General features: G+C 43.3%; 1 protein-coding gene across 1 annotated transcript in view; it reads left to right on the forward strand.

Moving 5' to 3' along the window:
- LOC137433382 (voltage-dependent T-type calcium channel subunit alpha-1H-like) overlaps positions 1-26,951 on the forward strand; it is a gene marked incomplete at its 3' end in the record, with an annotated part of 532,188 nt that overhangs the window by 406,898 nt on the left and 98,339 nt on the right. Inside the window, exons 14-18 of the mRNA XM_068125712.2 lie at positions 1,200-1,355; positions 14,639-14,720; positions 15,362-15,531; positions 23,168-23,410; positions 25,180-25,280. Of these exons, the coding sequence (XP_067981813.2) occupies positions 1,200-1,355; positions 14,639-14,720; positions 15,362-15,531; positions 23,168-23,410; positions 25,180-25,280 (752 nt within the window). The remainder of the gene's footprint in view (positions 1-1,199; positions 1,356-14,638; positions 14,721-15,361; positions 15,532-23,167; positions 23,411-25,179; positions 25,281-26,951) is intronic.

Consider the following 26,951-nt stretch of genomic DNA (forward strand, 5'->3'; position numbering starts at 1 on the left):
CATTGGGAATAAGTGTTGTTGGCACAATGGTGAGCAAGTACGCTTTATCCAATCAGTTTGAAATTTATTCAGCATGATCTACACAACAATTATAGTGGAGAATGTACATTTATGACATAATAGGTCATGTGGTTTGGCAGCCATATTAGGTTGAACATGTAAAACTTTTTTTCAATCTTCTCCAGAACAGCTGATCAGATTGGTGCAAAACGTCATGCACATGATCAACTCGAGTTGGGGAATATAGGGTGTAAATTTCAACCTCATAGGTCACATCGTCTGGCAGCCATATATTTTTAAGACGAAGCCTTTAAAAATCTTCTTCTCCAGAACGGCTAGATATATTCAGTAGAAAATTCACACACATGTTCCCCAAACGTTGGGGATACCAGGGTGTTCATGAATAAATCATAGGTCACATGGTCTCCCAGACATGTTGGATCTAAGGAAAATAAATAAATAATTATTTCTCTGAAAACGCCAAAGCTCTTAAAGTCAAACTTTATAAGTATGATCCAGTTGTCAAGCAAAATACATGTTTAAAATTGTAACGTGATTGTAACGTGAATTGGGCACGGTATGGCAGCCAGAATTCATCATTTGAAGAAGAATAAACCTTACAATTTTATCTTCTCCAGCCGTGTGTGTGACTACAAGTCTATTAATTACATACTGTTTGAACTCAGTGGCATCCTGTTTATTAATTGAGAACGTCTATTAATTACATACTATTGGAATGTACCTTTTGCCACGTTAGACTTCTGAGACCCTTTATACCTTTGAAGACCCTTTAAGACCCTCAAGACCCTTAAGATCATGTAACCCTCTAAAGACCCAGAGGATCCAAAATACCCTGAGGACTCTGAACACCCTAAAGACCCAGAGGACCCAAAAGACCCCGAGGACCACTCATATATATATATATATATATATGAATATATAATATTGCAAATCCAATTCTGAATTCAGTTTTATAAAGACGAGGATGTTGTGCGTCACACAGCTTGGAACCAGGTCATAACTGCCTGCAGGTATAAAGTGGCCCGTCGTGGGTGGCCCGTCTAGTTGTTATTATTGTTGTTTTTTTATGCACTCTAAGTTCAGATTTTTCAAATAACTCCATAACTCATAACATAACTCGTAACCATTCCACCATACTTGCCATTCCTATAAACGATCTCCCCTGCTGTCGCTTGCAGATTCTGACCCAGGAGGACTGGAACGTGGTCCTCTACCATGGCATGGCTTCAACCTCTCCTTTGGCTGCACTCTATTTCATCGCACTCATGACCTTTGGAAACTACGTCCTCTTCAACCTCCTCGTTGCCATCCTCGTCGAAGGCTTTCAGGCAGAGGTGCTGATAAAATCCTCCGTATGAGAATAAATCACTGTGATAACTTCCGGCTCAGCAATGCAATGTTCCATTCACTCTTCCTCCTGGTCACCTGTTAATTCGTCAGTTGAGAGGCTCCGCAAGCTTCCCCATGTGTTCAGTGAAGGTCTTTTCATGCAGTGTAGGGTTAAGGCCATATTTTCTTTGTCTTCATGATACATCGCAAAAACATTACTTTTACAGTGCATTCCAACACATATTTCTGCCATCCTCCATGCATAATTGCCACCTCCTCTATCATCGTGAGAAAGATATATTGGGCATCCCGCTTGTAAATGTACCTAGTGTCTGACGTATGACTCGATTTATTAACAGAACTTACAATGATTCCAATGAGAAATGAAGATCTGGATAACAGGGAAAAAATAATCGAACGCCATAAATTTTGCAGAAGGTCGTGTTGTGTGGTTCTGGGTAGTGAGTGAAGAGGTGATGAATTTTAAAGTGTGCATTTCATGCCAATCCAATTGCCATGGATTTTATGAGTGAGGCTCGGCTCGATGAAACAGGACGCCATTTGCATTTGCGCCGTCTCCATCCCTACTCTGTTTATAATTCCGTGCGGGCACGGACCATTTGCTTGTGATATTTATGCTGCCATAACTTCACCTTTTATATAATCATAATAATAACATTAATGCGACTAATAATGATGACGATTATTAATTATCATCATAATCTGATCGGAGGAAAAGTGGTGGCACTTCTGAGGTGCCGAGGCCATATTTGGTGTCGAGGCCTTGTCTGAATTGGACATGACAAACTGTCATCCATGTTCTTCATAGGCTAGATAATCACCGTCCCTTCAAGGGGGATTTTAAGACCGATGTCCTCCCAGCTTTCAATAATGTGTAGGTAACGCAACTGCTGAGGATATCAAACAAAGGAAAGCTGATGTATGGAGATAAGTCGACACACTCTCGGTGTATCAAGGAACAATTGTTCATGGCAACAGTTGAGTCCGTCCTGCTTTATGGAAGAGAAGCATGGAGCCTCATGGCAACCTACAAGAAGGGACTTCATGGATACTAGCGAGGCCGATATTGGTATCGGAAATCGGCACAGGCCGACATCGGCAATTTTTCATCAATCGGCATCGGCCGATTGGAGTCATTGTGAGTGCTGATTACCGATTAGAGTACTGGACTCTCCACAACCCAAAAATATTCAGTAGCTTTCACCTTTTTAGAGCATATTTCAAAAAACAAATTAAAACAAGTACAGATACATTCAAAGTGCACCACCCCCATGCCAAATATATAAATATGCTCCAGCGCGGCATTGCCGGGGCACCTTAGGCTCCTGGAAATACCGCCGTGCAGCTCATAGAGACTGTATTGGGAGGGAGAGGTGTACAATAATTGATTGATTAATTGCATAAAAAAAAAAAAAATAGTCATAAAATATTTTCTTTATCAATTGGCTAATAGCATAACTAAACCACTAGTGCTTCATCCGAAGATGTAACTTTTAGGAATTTAATTAAATAAGTCATTAATTAAAAAACAAAACAAAATTAAGTAATTAATCAAAAAATAATTGATCGATTAATTTATTGATTAATCAATAAATCAAAAATACCCTTTACAGCCAAATCATTTGGTCATTGTCAAGTCCAAATATCAGCTTCCTAACTCAAAAGGTGCCTGAGATAATGCCCAGAAGAGAAAGGAAATATATAAGTACTTAATTAATCGATAATAATCAATTTAGTAACCAAAATAATGTTTTTGCCAAAGGACTTGCTCACTATTGTGCCAAAATTTCAGCTTCCTAGCTCAAGGATGGCTGAGATATCGCCCGGACAAACAAACAAAAACAAAACAAACAACTGGAGTGAAAACCGATTACTCCCTTTCAGCATGCGTCAATTCCTGGGCCCCCTTCGGTGCCCGGCAATGACGTTATGCAGCGCCTGGAGATGGCATAGGAAAGGAGCGGTGTACAATAAAACGTTGCATTAAAGTTGTTTCAAGGAGATGTGCATCAACATTATTCTTTATAAACAGCTTCCAATCATCGTGTGACGGGTAGAAAAAATTGCCTCGGTAATTTGGAAAACATGTTAATACGGTAAAAGGCTTGGAAATCTGGTGTTATCAAATTTATTTTGCTTTGAAACTGACAAAGAGAAACAACACAACCTTTCTAAAGTACACCTGATTCATATAAATCAACCAATTGCTTTAGAAACAGCCTCTCACACAAAGGGAAACTCGATCGTTCGTACGCGGCTGAGGTTAAAAGTTAAAACCTACTGTACCTCCATCCTGGCCATGAGTATGTCCTGATTGCATCAAAGCGTCAGTTTAATTATTTTTTTCATTTTTCAAAGGCACTTCCTAGCTCAAAAGCACTTGCTTCTTAAAAAAGCGTAAATTTGGTTGCGGATCCCATGTCTGTCGACGTACTAAGGGGGGTGGTTAAGACCCCGTTTCTCCACAGACACTGGGTCCACGGGCCGTCGACCGCGACAACCTCGCGCCCAGCGGGTTGCGGAGCAACTCAAAACGTCAATCCCCCAACCACAGGCCGAAGGGTTATCGACCATGATCCAAATAACTTCGAGACCACGTGACTGGGAAGACCGGGGATTGAACCCCTCGCGATCCCATACCTAGTTCAATCAGGCGCGCCGAGCGAATCGTGCGGTGTAGGTCGCGTTTTTACACTTCGTTATCTACGGACCTATTCGAGCAGCCGAATTTGGTTTGAACAATGCCGGATCAATGAGGAAAAAGACGCACATGAGCAGGTCGAGAGGAAATAAAATATACACATCTTTATTCACAAAAAGCACAGAAAAAGGACGAGAGGCAGGCTTATCATAAATCCTTACCTAACTATTCCCGACACAGGCACACTCCCACACAGTGGATAAATCACACCGGTTAGACTCGTACCGGGAGGACGTGCGGATGCTGATTCGGGTGAGGGCAGTTCCTGTGCGTAGCATATGGGTCGATCCGGTAGACAGCACGAAGGAGGATCAGCACAAAGAACAACCAGCACGAAGGACGATCATCCCGAAGGAACGACCAGCTCGAAGATTGACCAGCACGGAGGAAGATCAGAACGAAGAACGACCAGCTCGAAGAACGACCAGCTCGAAGAACGATCAGCACGAAGAACGACCAGCACGCAGGATGACCAGCTCGAAGAACGACCAGCTCGAAGAACGACCAGCATGGAGGACGATCAGCCGGAAGAACGACCAGCACGGAGGACGACCAGCTCGAAGAACGATCAGCTCGAAGAACGACCAGCTACATTCAAGTGTAAGGTGTGCACAGAGGGAGCTGCAGTGGAGGAAATGTTGAGTTGGATCTTGGAGACGGCGTGAAGCTGGAAGGTGTGAAAACATTTTCCTACCTAGGAGACATGCTGAATGGAGAAGGTGGATCAGACTCGGCACCGGTTGCTGGAGTGAGATGTGCATGGAAGAAGTTTCGGGAACTGAGAGGTGTGCTGATGAGGAGGGGAGTGTCATTGAAGCTGAAGGGAAAGGTGTATGCTGCATCTGTGAGAAGTGTTATGATTTATGGGAGCGAGACATGGGTATTGAATGTAGAGCAGCAACGAAGGCTGGAAAGGGTGGAAATGCGAATGGTTCAGTGGATGTGTGGAGTATCGTTGAGAGAGAGGAAGACAAATGATGAATTGCGAAAGATGATGGGAATAGAGCCTGTGATGGATGATGTGAAGAGAAACAGGTTGAGATGGTTTGGTCATGTGTTGAGGAAGGATGAAAGTGACTGGTTGAGAAGAGTGATGGAAATGAATGTATAAGGAAGTAGAGGACGGGGAAGACCGAGAAAGACTTGGCTAAAGGTGGTGGAAGAAGAAATGCGGGCAAGGGGCTTAACAAGGAGAGATGTAGAAAATATGGCAAAATGGAGAAGATTGTCATGGGGCCTGCAACGCTAACCCCGCTCTGGCAGGGAAAATGGCCTTAAAATGCATGTTGTTGTTCTTGTTGTTGTTGTAATGGCACTCTGACAGTATTCTGGATTGTTCAGTGTTGCGTGTGCAGCACATGATAACAAAATATACTGTCTGACAAGGCAGACAAACTCATCTTTCTCTAAACTAATCTGAGCTTTGTCGACTTTAGCTATTTAAACTCTTAAATGTGTCATTTTCCTTATTTTGATCGATGCAAGCCTGAGTAAGAAGGTAATGGTTGGTCTCCTGATGAGCTTGTTAAATCACCGGGCGATTAGCCCACTCGTGCCAACCAATTTACTTACCTCTGTAACCCAGGGACTCACTGAATTGTATTTTGTATAAAACTTGCTTTTCACATGACCAGACAAGTATGAGACGCTTATTTTTATATCCGTAAATAGCTTATCAAATGAGTACACGGTAGCTCACCGTTCGTTTAAAAATGACAGGATGTTGTGCTGTTCGATGCACCAATCAATGAGAAAAAGGATTTAAAATGTATCGATTCAAAGCCACTCAATAACGTTAATCCATCAATCGAGGGCACAGCACCGATCCAGCATGGTATCCACTTCATGGGTGCACAATGCATTATGACGTCATTATTTACCACTTTATAATCGGCATTGGTATCAGCATGAGAAATGAGACAAGACCAGAAGTGAGGTGGAAGAAGACATAGAGACCACCGAACTGCCTGCGATAGTGAAGTGATTGGCCCATCGACTCAGCTTCATCGTGGGAGATTCTAATAATCTTAAAGGCCTTAGTTTCACAGGATCAGGCTGAGCAAGATGTGAGGCAGGGAAGTCAGCCTGTGAGGAGAGCAGTACTCCATCAAGCTGTGGATGAAAGCCTTGTAGATGCATAGGAGTTCAGGTGTGCCAATGAAGGACTTTTTACGATGAAGGATGCCCAGTCGGCGTCTGGCTTTGGAGGCCAACTTTGAAATGTGGCTTGCCCAAGAGAGATCATGGCTGATAGCGAGACCCAAGAGTTGAGTGACTGAACATCTTTGATCGGGCTGATGAGAAACGGGAGGGTTTGCGGGAACTGTCATTTCAGAGAGAGAGAGAGAGAGAGAGAGAGAGAGAGAGAGAGTGTGTGTGTGTGTGTGTGTGTGTGTGTGTGTGTGTGTGTGTGTGTGTGTGTGTGTGTGTGTGTGTGTGTGTGTGTGGTGTTGTGTTGTGTTGTGTTGTGTTGTGTTGTGTGTTTCGTTAATCGTTTTGTTAAAGTATCAATTGATGATTGGAATTGAGTGAATACAATTACGATTTTGAATTCGTAATTGTATTCACCCAACCGTACGGAACTTCACATCAGGATTTAAATATTTGTTTATGTCACGAATGTTGTTAAAAGTTTATTTTTTATATTAATGTTATTTAATTTGTGATTGGAGTTATGCTGTTTGGAATGAAAAAAGAGATATCGAGTTCAAGTGAATGATGGAATGCCGTGACTGTTTTACGTTCTAAGCGTAATATTCGCGGATCGCCATATGCAGATTCACTATTGACTGGGAATGGAACACACGTACCTGTTTGTTTGCGAACGGGTACGTTTTTCATGGAAGTCCTTCACGAACTTGCTGCCCATGTCTGACGTGTGACTGAGGGTGCTACAGGAATGTGGAATTTATTGGTTTCATGCTTTAGCATTCGCCGTTTCTGCATTGTCTGTTTGCTTCTGGCCTCCCACCCGTGTGTAGCTCCCTAGTATATATAATTTCAAAACACACCTGGGCACTGTCCCGTTTCGGCCCTTCAACCTCGATACAGTCAGCTAAGGTGGGCCAGCAAGGGCGCATATGCCTCCATATGCAGCAGCTACACCTGGATGCATACATACCCCCACCCCCAGCCAGTGAGAACACAGACGACAACAACAACACTGCCTCTACTCCCAGAATCCACAGCCCCTCATCCACTAAACTCATACACCAAAAAAAACCCTACCACGTACCCTTACAACATGCACCACTGAAACAAAAACACATTCATGCAAAACCACACCCACTCGTGCAACACACACCCACTCCTGCAACACACACACACACACACACACACACACACACACACACACACACACACACACACACACACCATTCACACATCTCCATCTCTCTCACACATAACTCTCACCTGTCACTGTTTGGTCAAAAATGAATGGGCCCAGGAGACCAGCAGCACAAATCCCAACCCAAACGGTGACACCTGGGGTGTTGACATCCTTTTCCATTTCAACGTGCGGATTTTCACTTGCCCAATAAACAGTGTTGTGCCGATTGACATACATGGCCATTCAACTTAAAAGTTGCTTTTTCACTCCAAAATATTTTTTCAGGAAAGGTGTCATCCTCCGCACATTTTTGTCTAAAAATTTTGCAAAACTCCACTCGCCGATCTGGATCGTCTTCAGTCATAGCATGGAGCAAATGAGGATGATATGGTTTCAAGTTGAGCTCGTGAAGCATCCTCTGAATGGATGTTCTTGAAATGCCAATTTCTTCTTTAGCTCACCTGGTAGACTTTTTTGGACCGGCTAAAAGCAGCTTCAACAACCTGTTTGTTTTCTTCGGTGCAGATGGACCTTGATCTTCCAGGTCTTACCAAGTCTTTAATTGAACCAGTGGTTTCAAAGCGCTTGATAAGGTTGGCAGCTGTGTCTCGTTTTATTAACCCATGAAAGTGCTCTTTAAAATGCGACACGCCTCTTATTCTTATTCTCCGTTTTGTAAAATGGCTTCACAATAAAGACACGCTGTTCGCCTGTGTAACGTTGGTTCAAATGTTTCAAATCTTCCACTTTTGAGGATTCTGAAATAAAAAATAATTATCAATTAATAACATCAAACAAAAATCAATTAATAATCAAAATAATAATAATAAATTATAAAATGATAATGAAATTGTAGTGACTATTGTTTTGGCAACTGCCCTATTACTTCTGGGCAACTTCTGGCAACTGCCCGATGACTTCTGGGCCACCCTGTATATCTACAGTCGGACCCTTATATTCGCCGTTCCGCTATTTGCAGGTTTTTTTTCTATTCGCGGCCGTGTTCCACAAATTCGCGGTTTTTCAGGGGAGCAAAAAAAAAAAAAAATATTCACGGGCTGCTAGCTTGACACATTTATAAAACCCATATTTCACTAGCCATGCATAAAGCAGGTGGACGTACGCAAAAAAAATCTTCTACGAGCCACGAGCATGACGTGCTTCTACATTCACTGCTGTGTGCTTTGCATTTTCTTGGCTTTCGCGGCCGTGAATTTTAGCCGCACTATAATCGAGAACTTCGTGAGATAGCCCACCAGCTGCATAACACGTCATCCCCGGGAGTTACTGTACATAATGAAAACACTCCACAGTTTCTATTAGTGCAATTAGCTGTCTCTCTTTTCCCCCATTGAAACTGGCACGGCATGCATTTCCAGGATTTTCATCGACATTTGCAGGATTTGCCTTGCCATCTCCGGGATTATCGCCGACATTCGTGGGTTTTGTCTCGCCATTTCCAGGATTATCGCCGACATTCGCATAATTTGACACGCCATTTGCAGGATTATCGCCGACATTCGCGGGTTTTGACTCATGATTTCCGGGACTTTCATCGACCTTCGCGGCTTACCGTCGACATTCTCGGGATTTACCTCCCCATTCACGGATTTTTCCTCGCCATTCATTGTTTGGTCCTCCCTATATATATATACAGACTTGGCATTTAATATGGAATCTTTTTTTTGTGGGGGTGAACTTACTTTTCAAGATGTCTTAGAACCAAAAGTTCATTGGAATTATGTTGAAATTATTCTAGATTTTGTTAATGTGACATATAAAAGAAACAAAAACCACATTTGACATTTCAAAACAAATAAATTGATCCTTGAAAGTGATGTAAACTGATATCGAACTCAATTCATGGACAGTACTGTGTTAAACCTCTGTACGTTTTCCAGAAGTATCTCTTTATTTTGCACATTAGCCAAAATTTTTTTTAACAAAAACAAAAGTTAAATTATGACTGGGATTACGGACAGTAAAATTACAGTTCAGTACTTTGTGTAACCCCCACGAGCAATCAGGAGAGCACGTACATGTTGAGGCATGCTGTTTGAGAGATTTGCCAAGGTTTGGACAGGAATCACTTGCCATGCAGTGACAATAGCCTGCTGCAATTCACGCACAGAGGTCGGCTGCTGGTCCAAGTGGTCGATTTGACGCGTTAATTCTGCCCACAAGTTCTCTATCGGATTCATATCCGGGGACATGGCAGGCCACTCCATATGCTCTACACCACGGTCAGCAAGAAAGTGTTGGATCATGCGAGCACGATGAGGCCGTGCATTGTCATCTTCGAAGACAAAGTTTCCTCGAAAGGCTGCACGAGCAAATGGAAGCAATGTTTCTTCCAGAATGGCCCTGTACTTGAACTGGTTCAGGTTTCCATTCAGAACAACCAGGTCAGTTTTGCCCCCTGCATGAAAAGCAGCCCAAACGGTCATCCCACCGCCTCCAGCTTGGACTCTTGGCACTATACAATCTTTGTTGTAGGCTTCATGCACTTGTCTGCGCACTTGGACGTGGCCATCTTGACGATAGACCAGAAATCTAGACTCGTCACTGAAGATCACGTCATTCCAGTGTCCTGGCTGCCATTGACGGTGCTCTCTGGCCCACTGCAATCGGCGCTGGTGGTGTTGTCTGGTCAGGCGTGGCTTTCTCAGGGGACGCCTGGCACGATAGCCTGCTTGAACCAGTCGTTGGTTGACTAGCCTTCTGGATACAGGCACATTTGTCAGTTGCTGCCACTCAGCCCTAAGCCGATTAGCTGACTTGGTGCGGCCATTGCGGACTAACCGGTGCAGCTGGCGATCATCCCTCCTTGTGGTTCTGCGTCGACTTCCTGGCCTCTGTATTGGAGTAGGGACACCCCTCTGAGCATTTCGTTTCAGGATCTTTGACACCTGACCTTGAGTGATGCCATACTGCCGAGCAATAGCACGCTGTTTCATGCCGTAATTTCGTCAAGCCACTACTCCATGACAAACAGCATTGTCGAGTTGACGGACCATCTCCAGAGGAAGTGGCAATAACTTTTGGAGACGTGCAGCAGTTGTTTTCCACTAATACAGAACGCAACAACCCTTGTATACCCGACTGTGAAGCCAATCATCAAATGCACCTGTCCGTACATTTTGCCACGCCACCTGTGATATAATCCTGTTGTTGACTTCTTGCTGCGACAGACAATCAGTGACATGGTTCTTTTAACAAATAAATCACCAAAGTGTAAAAGAAACTCACCAGATTGATATACTGAGTTAAGAAATTAAACCCAATTCAAGAAAAAAAAAATATTCCATATTAAGTGCCAAGTCTGTGTGTATATATATATATATATATATATATATATATATATATATACATACATACATACATATATACACACATATATAATAGGGTGGCCCAAAAAGGAACTGAAAAAAAAAATGTTTGAATTCCTATTCTCCGCAAGGCTATTTTTGTTCGGTATCACAAAAGAAGCCTACGTGCAAAAAATCCGGATGATCGGCCAATATTTAAAGGCCAATATTTACCTCAAAGTAAAGATCTCTATATTCTGTAATTTCACTAATTTTGAGTCATTATTGTGTTCTACAATAAATATTTGCTGCGAAACGCCACTGTAGACATCAAACCTATATCCAAAGAATCGCTCTATGATAGTGACGTGCTATTCCACTAGCTCAGTTGGCCGCCAGGTCTCGGCAGGTGTAGACGTGTCTCTGTTGCGCTCCAGCTATCTGGGCTGCATACTCCCTCCAGTGATGAGGCAAGTTAAACTTTCCACCAGTGGCGATATTTTCTTTCATATATTTACTACACATACCTTTATAAGCAATTTGAAGCAATTATTGTTTTTATTTACAAGGTATATTAAAATCATGGGTGTTATATTTTACATAAAAGATATGTATAAGTTCTTTAATTCTTTAGCTGTATAAGTTCTATAAATTTTATATTACATTCCACAGACATTGTGGTTGACTTTGTGTTTTTGAAATAAACATTGATATGGTATTTTTGTTTCAAATCCTTAAAATATAGGAACTGGTCGCGACCTCTAAATATTGTACGATCTGTCCAATTTTTGGCATGAGTTCTTACATCTTGATATGGAACACGGATAGCCTTGCGGAGAAAGATATTTTCAACTTTCATTTTTTTGGGCCACCCTAATATATATATATTATTTATATATATATATTAGGGTGGCCCAAAAAAAAAAATGAAAGTTGGAAATAGGGGGTATTAGGGGCCACCCTAATATAGATATAATATAGATATAATCTATATTATAGATATAATATATATACATATGCGTCGATGATGATATATATATGATATGATATGTCGGAGCGATGAAGAGAAGGACAAGTTCTAGTTTGCGATAGAGAAGCTGATGGAAAACGTGAAAGATGAGGAAGTTGTTGTGGTAGGAGGAGACCTAAATGGACATGTGGGAAGGAGTATGGACGGTTTTGAGGGAGTTCATGGGGGTTACGGATATGGTGTGAGAAATGGAGAAGGTGAAAGGATTTTGGAGTTTGCTGATGGAGCTGATTTGTTGATTTGTAATACTCAGTTCCAGAAAGGGGATAATAAGCTTGTCACATACACGTCAGGTGGGTCGACGACAACCGTTGACTACCTGATGGTGCGTAGGCGAGATAGGGGGCACCTCCAGGACACAAAGGTGATCCCGGGGGAGGAGGCTGTTTCACAGCACCACTTGGTTGTCTGCGACATAAGGGTGAAAGGTGCGAGGAGAGCTCGGCGGGTGAAGTACCAACCGAGAATGAAGGTGTGGAGGTTGAAAGAGGTGACAGTAAGGGAGGCATTAAAAGAGAGGCTGAGTAGGGTAGAGGATGATGTGGTTGAGCTTGAACGTGGTTGGATGTCAATGAAAGATAGTCTGTTGGGAGCCGTTGGTGAGGTATGTGGATGGACAAAAGGACCACCGAGGCACTCGGAAACATGGTGTTGGGATGATGAAGTTGGAAAGAGGATTGACAAGAAGAGGAAGAAGTTCAAGGAGTGGCAGAAGGCGAAGGGTACGGGAGCAGAAAAAGCAGAGCATGAAAGTTATAAGGCAGCCAAGAAGGCTGCAAAGAAAGAGGTAGCAAAGGCGCAGGAGGCATGTAGGAAAATGTTCGGAGAACGATTGGATTCGGAAGAGGGTCAGAGAGCAGTCTTCAGGATTGCAAAGCAGATAGCGAAAGAGAGGTGTGATGTGATGGGGGTGAGTTGCCTGAAGGATGAAGTGGGACAAATCGTTGTGGACCCAGATGGAATTAAAGGAAGATGGAAAAGATATATGGGAATGCTATTGAATACAGAGAATGAATGGGATGGCAACATAGAGAGTAACCCAGTTTTAGGACCGGCAGAGAAGATAACTGAGAAGGAAGTTGAGGAAGCGAAAAAAGCAATGAAGAGTAGAAAAGCGGGAGGGCCGAAGGGAGTTGTGCGAGATATGTTGAAGGCAGCAGGAAGTTGGGGTGTGAACAGAATGACAGAGTTCTGTAATCTGGTGGTGAAAGAAGGCCGCATTCCAGTGGTTTGGGAACTGAGTACCCTCGTCCCTCTATACAAGGGGAAAGGTGACCCTCTGGAGTGTGGCTCGTACCGAGCGATAAAGTTATTGGAGCATGGAATGAAGGTATTGGAAAGGGTGTTGGAGAGGAGGATAAGGATGAAGGTGAAGATCGACGAAATGCAGTTTGGATTTATGCCAGAAAGAGGAACGAGAGACGCGCTTTTTATTGTGAGGCAGTTGCAGGAGAAGTATATGGAGAAGAGGAAGAAGTTGTTTCTTGGGTTTGTTGATCTGGAGAAAGCATTCGATGGGGTTCCACGCGAAGTATTGACATGGGCATTGAGGAAGTTAGAAGTGGAGGAATGGTTGATCAGAGTCGTGATGGCAATGTACAAAAGAGCACGCACAGCTGTCAGGATGAAGGACGGGAAGAGTGGTGAGTTTGAGGTGAAGGTGGGAGTGCATCAGGGGTCGGTACTAAGTCCACTACTATTTGTAGCTGTGATGGAGGTGCTAGCTCAGAACGTAAAGGAGGGTTTACCGTGGGAGTTGTTGTATGCAGATGATCTGGTGTTGATTGTGGAAAGTATGGATGGACTGAAGGAAAAGATGAACAAGTGGAAGGAATGTATGGAGACAAAAGGTCTGAAGGTGAATATAGGAAAGACGAAGGTGATGGCAAGTGGTAAAGCATGTGGTGAGGTGGAAAGAACTGGGAAGTGGCCATGTGCTGTGTGCAGGAAGGGTGTCGGAGTGAACTCCATTCAATGTACAATGTGCACTGAGTGGGTTCATCAAAAATGTAGTGGTCTGAGAGGGACATTAACCAGTGTGGCAGCTCCATTCAAATGTAAGGTGTGCACAGAGGGAGCTGCAGATGGAGGAAATGTTGAATTGGATCTTGGAGACGGCGTGAAGCTGGAAGGTGTGAAAACATTTTGCTACCTCGGAGACATGCTGAATGGAGAAGGTGGATCAGACTCGGCAACGGTTGCTGGAGTGTGATGTGCATGGAAGAAGTTTCGGGAACTGAGTGGCGTGCTGATGAGGAGGGGAGTGTCGTTGAAACTGAAGGGAAAGTGTTATGCTGCATGTGTGAGAAGTGTTTTGATTTATGGGAGCGAGACATGGGTCATGAATGTCGAGCAGCAACGAAGGCTGGAAAGGGTGGAAATGCGAATGGTTCGTTGGATGTGCGGAGTATCGTTGAGAGAGAGGAAGACAAATGATGAATTGCAAAAGATGATGGGAATAGAGCCTGTGATTGATGCTATGAAGAGGAACAGGTTGAGATGGTTTGGTCATGTGTTGAGGAAGGATGAAAGTGACTGGTTGAGTAGAGTGATGGAAATGAATGTAGAAGGAAGTGCACGGGGAAGACCGAGAAAGACTTGGCTGAAGATGTTGGAAGAAGAAATGCGGGCAAGGGGGTTAACAAGGAGAGATGCAGAAAATAGGGCAAAATGGAGAACATTGCCATGGGGACCGCAAGGCTAACCCCCCGTTCTAGCAGGGAAAATGGCCTTAAAATGCCTGTTGTGTGTTGTTGTCTCAAAGAATACCAAATATATTATTTATCTTGCATTTCAAATATTCAAATATGAACCTGTGAAAAAGAAACACCCCTTTTGTTTGTAAATGCTACATTGAATGGTATTGTCACTTCCTGAGCTGTGATATTCCGATTCAGGGAGACGCCAATCGATCAGAGTCCGATGGGGATTTGTCCGATCTCGAGTCTGAGAAATTTAAAGAAGCTTCATCCATATCAGGTGAGCCACATACACAAAGTCTTCCACTATGCTGTCAACAAAATGCAATCCCCAGCCATTGCACAGCAGACACATGGCCACTGATTGGATATGGATGAGAAAGGATTGATTTCCATGAATGATTTTGGTAGAGATTGGCCATCCCTCATGGGAATGGTGTTTCAGTAGTCTTGTCCAACAAGCTCAAGTGGAGGAAGATAATTTCCAGTGATAAACCATTTAATATCGAAATTAGGCTCCAGGCACAATTACTTGAATCTATCATTTACTTTAAACTTGGAAGCCTTTGAGATCAGTTTTTCCATACAAGTGGCAAAGTGACAGAATCTACAATCTAGGTTTCTAATCCCCTTGAGTGTTGATTTGCCATGGTTTGGTTTCAAATAATCTTTTGGTTCCTGGCATGTTTTAAAATACACTCCTACAATAGTTTTCAGATAGTCAGCTTTTCTGAGATGGAGGAGGAAAACGCTGATGCAAACCACTCTCAATGCCGTATGCCCCTTAAGAGCTATGGTGGCATACTTCCTCATCTCACACGTCGTTGCCTCACCCGCTAACAACATTGTCACACGGCCCTTTATTGCTGTCACACTGAAACTCATTCTTCATTGCTGTCCCCATTCTCACCCTGTTGACAGTGGTAACTCCTGAAAGCTACCTCGACTACAAGTGCTCCTACACAGTGCCCATGCTGAGCCATGTGCCTCCTTGCCAGAGGATTTGCCCTGCTGTTTCACGTGGCACCAGGATACACAGTGATGGCTCACTCAATACTTGCTGCCCAGCTGTTCAAGGGCTCCATTCGATTGTGAGTGACACTTCTCAGAACTACACACCTCGCTCTCTCTCTCGCTCTGTAATTTACTTCAATTTAGTCTTTTTTTCCAAACAGGCACTGTTAGTTGTTTTATATAAGACACGTCCATGGAAAAACTGGGGCATTTGGTATTGATAAAGGCCATTTGATGCATTATGTCTGTGCCGTATAGCCACACCACAGTACGTACACCTACTGGAAGTATTCCTAATTATAGAGCTGCCCCAACAAGGGAATTTGACCAGGATACCAGGATACCAGCAAACATTTGGCAGCTCTTGTAAAAATCGATCTCAAATTTCCACAATACACATGAGACAATATAATTTTTCCACTCCATCCCAAAAAGATCTTGCTCCCTGCTACGACATCTATCTATAATTCCAGTAATCTCTGTCTGTACGTTTGTACGTTTGTCTGTCTGTGACCGCTGTTTCTCGACAACCACGGGTCCGATATACTTTTAACTTGCCAGGTATATTGCTGGGGACCCGAGGATGTGCCTTTTCAAGGTTTCATATTAATCGGACAATTACTTACCGAGCTATGTCCAAAAAACGATTCAACCAATCAGAGAGCAGCGAACGATCGCGTGTGCCGAACGTGGCGGACACACTCTGCCTCGGATGGCACATTTGACAGCGTATTCATTTATTTCACGTTGGAAAACTATGTTGCCGTTAAACTATGTTTTAATAAAGTTTTAAAACTAATAAAAACGAATTTGCGATTCATTCGCTTTCCTGCGCGTTTGTGCACGCGATGGCGATTGCTTTACCAAACTCCGGAAGCCGTTCGCTTTGGACCAAACCATTTCATGTAAATAGAGGGGGGGGGGGGGATATAATTTTAGATATAGATATAGTACGGGCAATGCCCTAGTTCATCCTAATTTGGATTTGAATGCAGGACGAGCATCTAAAATGCAAGCCTGCTACTGATAAATCCATATTACCACCATGGGCATTTTTTGTTTGTTCATTTTGCAAACAGCTTTATATTACATGATATTAATCCTCCCTCTCTCACTTATCACTCGTCCCAGTGAAGCTACCTCGACCTTAAACTCCCTCATCTCCTTTTTTCTGGCTTTCCTATGGAACAGAATCACATTTGGTTCGCATTCCCACCACACTCCCAGCCCCACCCCGGTACAAACAAAGCAATCATGGATACAAAACGGTGCAGCTGCATTTATATTCACAAGGGAACATTCTTGCAATAGAGGTGATACTTTCTTTCCTGCTTCATAGAGATGCCAAGAGGTCATTCCCTTCCACATCTTTTTCTCGCAGTTAATATCACTGCTGCAAATATCGTTTGTAGACTGTCTATAGTTTCTCACTGTTTCCTTTTGGTGCTTAATTGCTTTATTACTTTGCAATTTTTTTTTTGGACAAGTATGTTGATAACTCCGGTTTGTGCTTGTCTGTCCTAGCACTTATACTTGCCTACAGGTCACAATTTTAAACTGATCTTCACAAAACTTCACTAAACGGTAGAGTTGGTAGTCCGACAGAATGCTATTTGTTTTTGACGTGAAAAGGTCAACATAGACCAAAGGTCAACAACTATTTCAAATTTCTAAAATCCTCAATTTTCATCCGATTGACTTGAAATTATTTGAATAGGATTTTCATATCAGCAAACTTAATTCAACCAAATCTTTTTTTGAGGTCAACATAGGTCACAAGGTCAACATAGGCCAAAGGTCAATCACTTTCTCCAAATTTCTAAAATCCTTAATTTTCATCCGATTGACTTGTAATTTGAATAGGATTTTCATATCAGCAAACTTAATTCAACCAAATCCATTTTGAGGTCAACATAGGTCACAAGGTCAACATAGGCCAAAGGTTAATCACTTTCTCCAAATTTCTAAAATCCTTAATTTTCATCCGATTGACTTTGAATGCAATTCGAGATGCAAATAGGATTTGCATATCAGCTAAATTAATTCAACCACCATCTATTTTTGAAGTCTTTTCTTTTTTTAGAAAAGTTCTTAAGCCTTTTTTCTACATTCCCTAAACTCTCCTGCACTCCATCCTCCATCCAGCGTCCTTAAACGTATTTTTAACTCGAAGGTCACAAGAAACTCATTTTGCAATAAATGTTCGTTTCCCATAAATCGTACACTTTCAAAAATCCAATCTCACCCCTCCCCTCCAAATCTTCCCCATAACCCCTCCCCTCCAAATCTTCCCCATCACCCCTCCCCTCCAAATCTTCCCCATCACCCATCCCTTTCAAATCTCCCCCCTTGCCCCCTCCCTCCTAAACTACCCCTCACCCCTCCCCGCCAAGACGCCCCCTCGCCCCTCCCCTCCTAGACTCCCCCCTCACCCCTCCCCTTCAAATCTCCCCACCCTCATTGCTTCTCAATTTCCCCCCTCTCGCTCCCCCTCCTCAAAGCGTCCTCCCCGCTTCTTCCCCCTTCAAACTCTCACCTCCATCTCCCCCAACCTTCTGCCTCGCTCTTCCCCCTCCTCAAATAACACCTCATTGTGGCTTACCCAATCACCATCAAACCTTTTGTCCGCCCCATCCTTCCCTTTCTCCGAGCTATTCTGAAATCTCTGACACACCTTCAACAGCTCTCCCTACCTCTTCCACCTCTTCCACATCTTACCCTACCCCTCCTCCCCCCTGTTCTGTATCTGATGCTCCCCCTTCCTCTTCATTAACGGTATGGACCTCAAACATCCGGGGCCTTCGTTCAAACTTAACTGATCTCTCCATACAGGTTGCTTCTGTCAAACCAGACGTGATCTGCTTAACAGAAACTTTCCTCCTTTATGATGTCTCTGATTCCATAGTATCTCTCCCGGGCTACTCCCTCCTCCGGTATGATAGACCTGAGCCTCGTCCTGGAGGCGGGGTTGCTATCTTTATCAAAAACTCTCTTCCTCACTCGCCCTGCACTGCACTCTCTCCACCTCACCCCCAGGAATACCTCTGGCTACGGCTTCCCCTTCGCTCCCACCTCTTGTTCAAATGTGTGTTGTACCGTCCACCAAACAGTGATGACTCCATCTACATCTCGCTGTCTGATGATATGGACCAACTTCTATCTACTCATCCCAACTCTCTCTTCCTCATATGTGGTGATTTCAACTGTCATCATGCCAGTTGGCTGGGTGTGGGTACCTCTCTCACCAGCCATGGCTCCTCAGCAAAGGACTTCTGCGACTCACTGGGACTGACACAATCTGTCAATTTCCCGACCCGGATCTCAGTCAACGGAACATCTTCTCTTCTGGACTTGGTTATGACCAACTTCCCTGAAAATGTCTGCTGCTCTTCTTCTGCTCCGATCGGATCATCTGATCATGTCCTTGTTAAAGTGGACATCTCTCTGACCATCCTCAGGGAGCCTGCTCAGCGTCGACGAGTCTGGCATTTCACTCAGGCCAACTGGCACGGTCTTCAAGCAGCCATCAATCATCTGGACTGTTCTCCCATCTCTACCACCTCTGACATCAACTCATCCTGGGAATTCTTCCAAAGTAAATTGCTCTCTCTCATGCACAGATTTATCCCATCTCGTCTTCAGTTGTCATACCCTTCCTCCCGTCCATGGTACACGGAATATTGTGGTGAGGCTGTTGCCCAGAAACAACTTGCCTTCGTCTCCTGGAAAGCAAATCCAACGGAAGGAAATCTCATTTCCTTTCACAAAGCCCGAAACAAGTGTGTGTCCACCCTCAGGAGAGCCAGGAAACAATATCTCTCCATTCTCAAGACCGAACTCTCTTATCTGTCTCCCTCTTCCAAATCCTGGTGGCGTCTGGTCAAATCCGTTTCTGGTGTTTGTTCCCCCTCCATCCCCTCCCTTACCTCAAACGGCTACACAGCTGACTCCGCACGTGAAAAAGCTGAATGCCTCAACTCTGTGTTTGCCTCTAAATCTTGTGTCCCAAACCCATCCCTCTCTGTACCCACCATACCCAGTTGTACTCCGCTGCTCCTGGACTCCGTGTCCTTTCCTCCTGACAAGGTGGAAAAGTTTCTGTCAACCCTCGACTCTGATTCTGCAACTGGACCCGACGGCATCAGCCCACGGGTCCTAAAATCCTGCTCTGCTGCTCTATCTCACCCTCTCTCTGTTCTCTTCACCCTCTCTTTTGCTCAAGGTCAACTGCCATCTGCTTGGAAATCAGCCAACATCACCGCTTTGCACAAAAAAGGTGCAAAAACAGATCCTAGCAACTACAGACCAATCAGCCTTCTCCCAATTATCAGCAAAGTCATGGAATCCATCATTGCTTCGGATATGAAATCTTTCCTCTTCTCCAATGGCTTGATCTCTGATCATCAATTTGGTTTCAGACCAGGTCACTCTACTCTGGACATGCTGCTTCTGCTGTCTCAACAATGGATGGAGGTCCTCAATGCCAAACAGGAAATTAGAGCTGTCTCCCTCGACATATCACGTGCCTTCGACACGGTCTGGCACCCCGCTCTGCTCACCAAACTCTCCTCCTTTGGTATCCATGGAAATCTCCACGCATGGCTGGCGGACTTCCTCTCTAGTCGTCGTCAACGTGTGGCCCTGAATGGGTTTCTCTCATCTCCTCTTCCTGTTCAGGCTGGAGTTCCCCAAGGCAGTGTTCTGGGCCCCGTGCTTTTTCTGGTCTTCATCAATGATCTCTCTGACTCTCTCGAAAATCCTCTCTATCTCTTTGCTGATGACTCCACTCTCTGCCGCTCCATTCCTCTTCCCTCAGATCGGCAGTCTGCTGCCTCCTCACTCTCTGAAGACCTGGACAAAATCACAGACTGGTCAAACAAGTGGAACATGTCTTTCAATCCTGACAAATCTCACACTCTTACTATGTCTCTCCGAAAAGATCGACTGGACAACCCTCCCATCTACTTTCTCAACAATCCTCTCCAAGAAGTTCTGTCGCTCAAGATTTTGGGTCTCACTATCTGCCATGATCTTTCTTGGGAAAACCACATTTCCAAGCTGGCCTCCAAAGCCAGTCGCCGACTGGGCATCCTCCGTCGTGCGAAGTCCTTCCTCGGCACACCTGAGCTCCTCACCACATACAAGGCTTTCATCCGCAGCTCAATGGAATACTGTTCTCCCCTATGGGCCGGTGCTCCTGCCTCACACCTAGCTCGGCTTCACGCTGTTGAAACCAAAGCTTTCAGAATTATTGGAATCTCCCACGATGAAGCTATCTCTGAGGGCCTTTCACTCACTCACCGCAGGCAGGTAGGTGGTCTTTCTGTCTTCTACCGACTCCTCTCCAGCCTTGCACCCCCAGCTCTCTCTGTGCTCTGTCCCCCAAATATTCCTACAGGTCGCACAAGATCTGCCAGCAACCCTCTGATGGTTAAACTGCCGAAATCTCGGCTCTCTGCTCACCTTCACTCTTTCATTCCTCTTTTCTCCCGCCTCTGGAACAAACTCCCTCACTCCCTTCAATCCCACTCCTCCCTCCAGGTCTTTAAAACAGCTGTTCACCACCATCTCTTATCTTCCCCCATCCTCCACCAGGATTTATCTTTGCTGATTAAAAAAAAAAAAAAAAAAAAAAAAAAAAAATCCAAAACCTTGATCTTTTCTACCCCCGCTAATTCACCCCACATCCACCTTGTTTGAAATTCCAACTTCTTTCCTGGAAGTCCTGGCAGTGTCCATATGTTTTATACCTCTCCCACCGCCCCCTTCCCATGCCCCCCCCCCCCAAAGCCCTCGCCCTCTCTCAGATCTCTCGATGTCTCCATGTCTCTCGGTCCCTGCTCTCAAATGTTGTGTTTGTGTCCTTCCCCCTCTCTCCCCATCTTGTCTACCGCTCCCGATGTTATATGTTTTATGTGTCGGTTTGTCTTTCTGTGTGATTAATGTTCGCTCTTTCACGAGCCTCGATCTTGTATACAAAAAAAAAAAAAAAAAAAAAAAGTCAACATTGGCCAAAAGGTCAACATAGGCCCAATTTCTAAAATCCTTAAATTTCATCTGATTGACTTGAAATTTGTATAGGATTTTCATATCAGTTAACGTAATTCAACCAAAACAATTTTTGAGGTCAACATAGGTTACAAGGTCAACACCGGCCAAAGGTCAACCACCTATTTTCAAATTTCTAAAATCCTCAATTTTCATCCAATTGACTTGGAATTTGAATGGGATTTGCATATCAGCTAAATTAATTCAACCACCATCTATTTTGAGGTCAACATAGGCCAAAAGGTCAACATAGGCCAAACGGTCAACAACCTTTTCAAAATTTAAAATCCCCAATTTTCATCTGATTGACTTGACATTTGAGTAGGATTTTCATATTAGCGAACTGAATTCAACCACCATCTATTTTTGCAGTCAACATAGGTCACAATGTCAATATAGGCCAGGTTTCTAAAATCCTCATTTTTCATCTGATTAACTTGAAATTTAAAGACAATTTGCATATCAGGTCACTGAATTCAACCACCAATTATTTTTGAGGTCAAAAGGATGCTCAACGGAGTGCCATTCTACTTTGTTCTCTTTTGCCAAGTGTCACTGGGTGATTTTCATTTTTTTTTGGAACCAAATACACAAATGAACCCTCTTGCAGGTACTTCCAAGACGACATACCTGTGTTTGCACACAAAATACTTTATGAAAATGCAGTTTTCCCGAAGTTATAGTAAAAGTACCATTAAATTTATTAGTTCACACCCCCACGTAAAAAGAACCAGAATGTGAATGAAAATTTGTTGGTCATCAATAAGTATGTATTTGCACTCAAACACGATACAATTGACGCGGTCGTGTTTCACACCTTGTGGGTCTTTGTGCGGCTTCCAGGAGAGTGCGCGAAGCTCACCGTGTGGCCTCTGCAACAAAAATATTGGTTGCAGTGCAAACTGGAGAAGCATGTCACGAAGGCAAGGTTCTCAACCGGGAGGATCACAGGTTTGTACATGGATTATGCAAACCAACAAACATTCTCCAACAGGAGATTATGTAGCTTTTGTTATTATTTTTTTGTAAGATTAAGCTTGGAGCCACTTACACTATTGCAGACATGCACATTTAGAAAAGCTAGACAGCCAAGTCCATATTTTTGATGCTTGGATGACAGACAAGACAAGACAAGCGAAGGTATCATTTGAGCTGCCCCCAGCGAGTCGGGTGGTGTCAAGTGTGGTCAGAGCTGCTTGCTTGGTGTCCTTTCCCAATATAATACAATTTTTGTTTTTGTAAAGCACAGTAGTACTCCTATTTATATATATTTTTGTATACTGAATCGAGGCTCGTGAAAGAGCTAACATTTATTTCACAAACAAATCAACCAGACAAACAAAATATACAAAAAGAGGGAGCGGAAGACAAGATGGGGAGAGAAGGGGAAGCACACAACCACAACATTTGAGAGCAGGGAGAAGTGTGGGAGGGAGAGGGCTTGGGGGCAGGAGGCGTGGGAAGGGGGTGGGGGGGGCGGTGGGAGAAGTATAAAACACAAGGGGACCGAAATTAGCGGGGGTAGAAAAGATCAAGGTTTTGGATGGGGGAGGATAAGAGATGGTGGTAACCATCTTGGTGGTAATTTACTGCTTAATGTTAGTGTTTCAAGTGAAAAGCACGATTTTCTTCCGATCGTCCTGCATTGACTCTTATGTGCCACAGAGAAGCAATGATGAGGTTATTCTTAAACCTCAACCTCCAAATGGGTCTGTATCACCACCGGCTCGACCTCGTCGGCTCCCTGAGCTCCTGGAGACTACATCTCGAATTGCATTTGCTTCGTCTGCTTCACCTTCCTCTTGCAGATGCAATGGACTGCCATCAGCAATACCCACCCCTGGAGTAGGGGGTGCAAGTAGTACCAATCGTGATACGTCCACCATGTCTGAGGATGATATATATGATGTGAGTTTTAACCATTCCATGGTTTTTTTTATATCTTCTCCTTTGCTGAAATGTTTTAATTTTTTTGTTTACATTGATTTAAGTTTTTAAGGCATGTATACAAATGACATATAGAACAAGGAATTTAGAGGATATTCATTGCAAGGGCATAAAGGGCCAATGTACAGGATGCTGGTGCATTGGATTCATTCTCTGCAATTGCAGGGAAATGCATTTCATTTGATCCTGGGATTCCTAAATCATGAGTTATGGTGCTTGATTGGGCATGCCAAACAGTCTAATCTCTTGGAAACAATTCCTTGCATCTGTATTCTCCTGCTATTACATTCAAGACTAATTTGTCTCGATCCACTCCTGAGCATTTCTACATTCACTGACCTTCTCCTCTCGCCCTCCCTGTTTCTCCCCTTCACCTAACGTGATACATCTGTGATGTTTTGTCCATATATTTCCTTCCACTCCACTGTCATTTTGGAAAACACAAATATACACTTTGTCATTTTGCTTTTCCACGAACCTCGAATCTTGTTGAGAAACCCCCTCTCCCCCAGATATCCTTTGCGTGTATTATGTTATTATAACAGAGCTCTTATGTATGATGGTGGAAGAAGAAATGCGGGCAAGGGGGTTAACAAGGAGAGATGCAGAAAATAGGGCAAAATGGAGAAGATTGTCATGGGGACCGCAAGGCTAACCCCCGCTCTAGTGGGGAAAATGGCCTTTAAAATGCCTGTTGTTGTTGTTGTATAACAGAGCAAACGTATATTGTTATGTATGTTTATATGCGACCATAATGTCTTCTTCTTCAAATACAATGAACACCCAAAACACAGTCCATGAACTCTTAATTACGTTTGGACTGCTGAGATCCCTCAGACATTTGACGACCCTTTAAGTCCCCCAAGACCCTTAAGACCCAAAATACCCTGAAGACCCAATAGACCCTGAAGACCCCGAAGACCAAAAACACCCAAGGACGCAATATACCCTTAAAGGCCCAGAGGATCCAAAAGACCCAAATGGCCCCGAAGACCCAAAGACCAAAAACACCCCGAAGACCCAAAATACTCCGAAGACCCAAAATACCCAGAAGACCCAAAACACCCCAAATACCAAAAACACCCTGAAGACCCAAAACACCCGAAGACTCAAAACACCCTGAAGACCCAAAACACCCTGAAGACCCCAAAGACCCTTTAGACCCAAAATACCGTTAAATACCCCGAAGAACCAAAACACCCAAAAGACCCTTCAGACCCAAAAGGCCCTGCAAACACCAAAGACCCAAAATACCCCGAATACCCAAAACACCCCAAAGACCCTTAAAGGCCCAGAGGATCCAAAATACCCTGAAGACCCAAATGGTCCTGAAGACCCAAAAGACACCAAAATGGTCAAATATGTCTATCCCTCTGAAACGACGTGTGGTGAGTTACTCTGCACGCCAAGTCACGCTAGTTGTCATAATGGTTTCAAATAAGGGACTAAGTCATCAGTTCAAATTATATGAATTATTGACATTATTAAGCTACAGATGTGATGCCCTGGTGGCATTTAACTTGATCCTGAAAAAGCTTTGCATTGGAGGAAGTGATAAAGAACGTAGACATAGCTATTGTCTTGGTCCACTAGGTCCAGCCTTATGAAAACAAAATGATGAAGACCATTTTCTTGTTTTCAAGACTAGCAGGAATCATGAAACTACATTTCAAGTCTGGGTGATTTGTTCTGTTTAATGTAATTCTGCACCGTTTCCCTTCCCCAAACAGGGTTATTGTTCACGTGTTCTACGCCGTCTGGAACCTTACAAACCCAAGCTATGCTACACCCGCCGTGATTGGTCTTTATACATCTTTTCCCCACAAAACAAGTGAGTGTGTGCTGACAAAATGATCCTGTAAGTTCGCCAAAGGTGTTCATGATGACCATGGTTTTGTTTGAAGTAGTTTAGTTTTGAAGCCACCCATACATTATGTCCACATGGTGTGTGTGGGTTGTTGGCGGCAAGGTGGTGGGAGGGATCTGTTGGCGGTTGAATTTGGTCTAGTGCTTTAAAGAGTTTAAGGATTCTTGGATGGCAAAGGTTGCTTGATTGATCAACTGCAACTTGTGTTTGGAGTTTTAATTTCATTATTAGGGGGCCTTTGGTACCCTTTTGAAATTGCTAGGATTATTAATATTATTCTGATTCCATTAAATTTGTTGGCGATCTTCAGGTCAAACCGTTCATCGTAGGAATTGGTACGGTACACCGTTGACCATGTATGGTACGGTACACCACTTCACTTGATGCATATCCTAAGTATGACGTCATAGGTCACGTGACCTGGCGGCCATATTGGATTTTTTGAAAATCCTAAAAATCGATCTCCTTCATTTTTCGACCTATTGAGTTGAAACTTGGCATGCATTTAGTCCACCTCAAGGCGAAGAACGCTCTTTTCTCCGATTTTTGATTTTTTTTGCTAATTAGTCTACGGCGTGCCAATTAAAAAAGTGCCGACTCAGGATTTTTTTTAAAATTAATTTGGTGATTCCATGAATTTTGTATCGACCTACAGGCCAAACCATTAGTCAGATGAACTTGAAACTTTGACCACTTATAGCATGTCATTTGATTGGGTGCATATCCTAAATATGACGGCATATGTCACGTGACATGGCGGCCATATTGGATTTTATGAAAACATTAAAAATGCATCTCTGCCTTCATTTTTCGATTGATTGAGTTGAAATTTTGACCACTTATAGTATGCCACGTGATTGGATGCATATCATAAAAATGGCGTCAGGTCACGTGACATGGTGGCCATATTCGATTTCTTGAAAACCTTTAAAATGCATCTCCGTCTTCATTTTTCGATCAATTGAGTTGAAACTTTGACCACTTATAGTAAGTATATCACTTGATTGGATGCATATCCTAAATATTACATTATAGGTCATGTGACCTGGTGGCCATATTGGATTTCATGCAAACCTTTAAAATGCATCTCCTTAATTATTCGATCGATTCAGTTCAAACTTTGACCAATTATAGTATGCTTCTTTATTGGATGCATATCCTACATATGATGTCATAGGTCATGTGACATGGCGACCATATTGGATTTCATGAAAAGCTTTAAAATGCATCTCCTCTTTCATTTTTCGATCGGTTCAGTTCAAATTTTAAACAATCGGATCCAGGCTGCCGTTGTCAATGAATGGCACGCACTTGTCCAATTGGGATGGAGCGTCTTGGTCCCCGGATAATCACTGCTTGCAGTTTTAATTTTTATTGGAGTTGTAATTTTTATTACCTGTGAAAATCGAAGATGTTTCATGTATATTGGTTGGTTTTGTGCATTATTCTCTGTTTGTCTGTCTGTTTGTTTGTCTGTTTGTACGCCAATTGCCTACAAGTCACAATTTTAAACCAATATTTATGAAACTACACCTAATGGTAGAGTTGGTCATAAGAAAGAAGCCTATTAATTTTGAGGTCAAAAGGTCAACATAGGCCAAAGGTCAACAACTTAGTTGAAGATTCTAAAATCCT

This window comes from Myxine glutinosa, chromosome 10 (assembly GCF_964187855.1).
Source record: "Myxine glutinosa chromosome 10, kmMyxGlut1.1, whole genome shotgun sequence".
In the NCBI taxonomy this organism is placed as follows: domain Eukaryota; kingdom Metazoa; phylum Chordata; class Myxini; order Myxiniformes; family Myxinidae; genus Myxine; species Myxine glutinosa.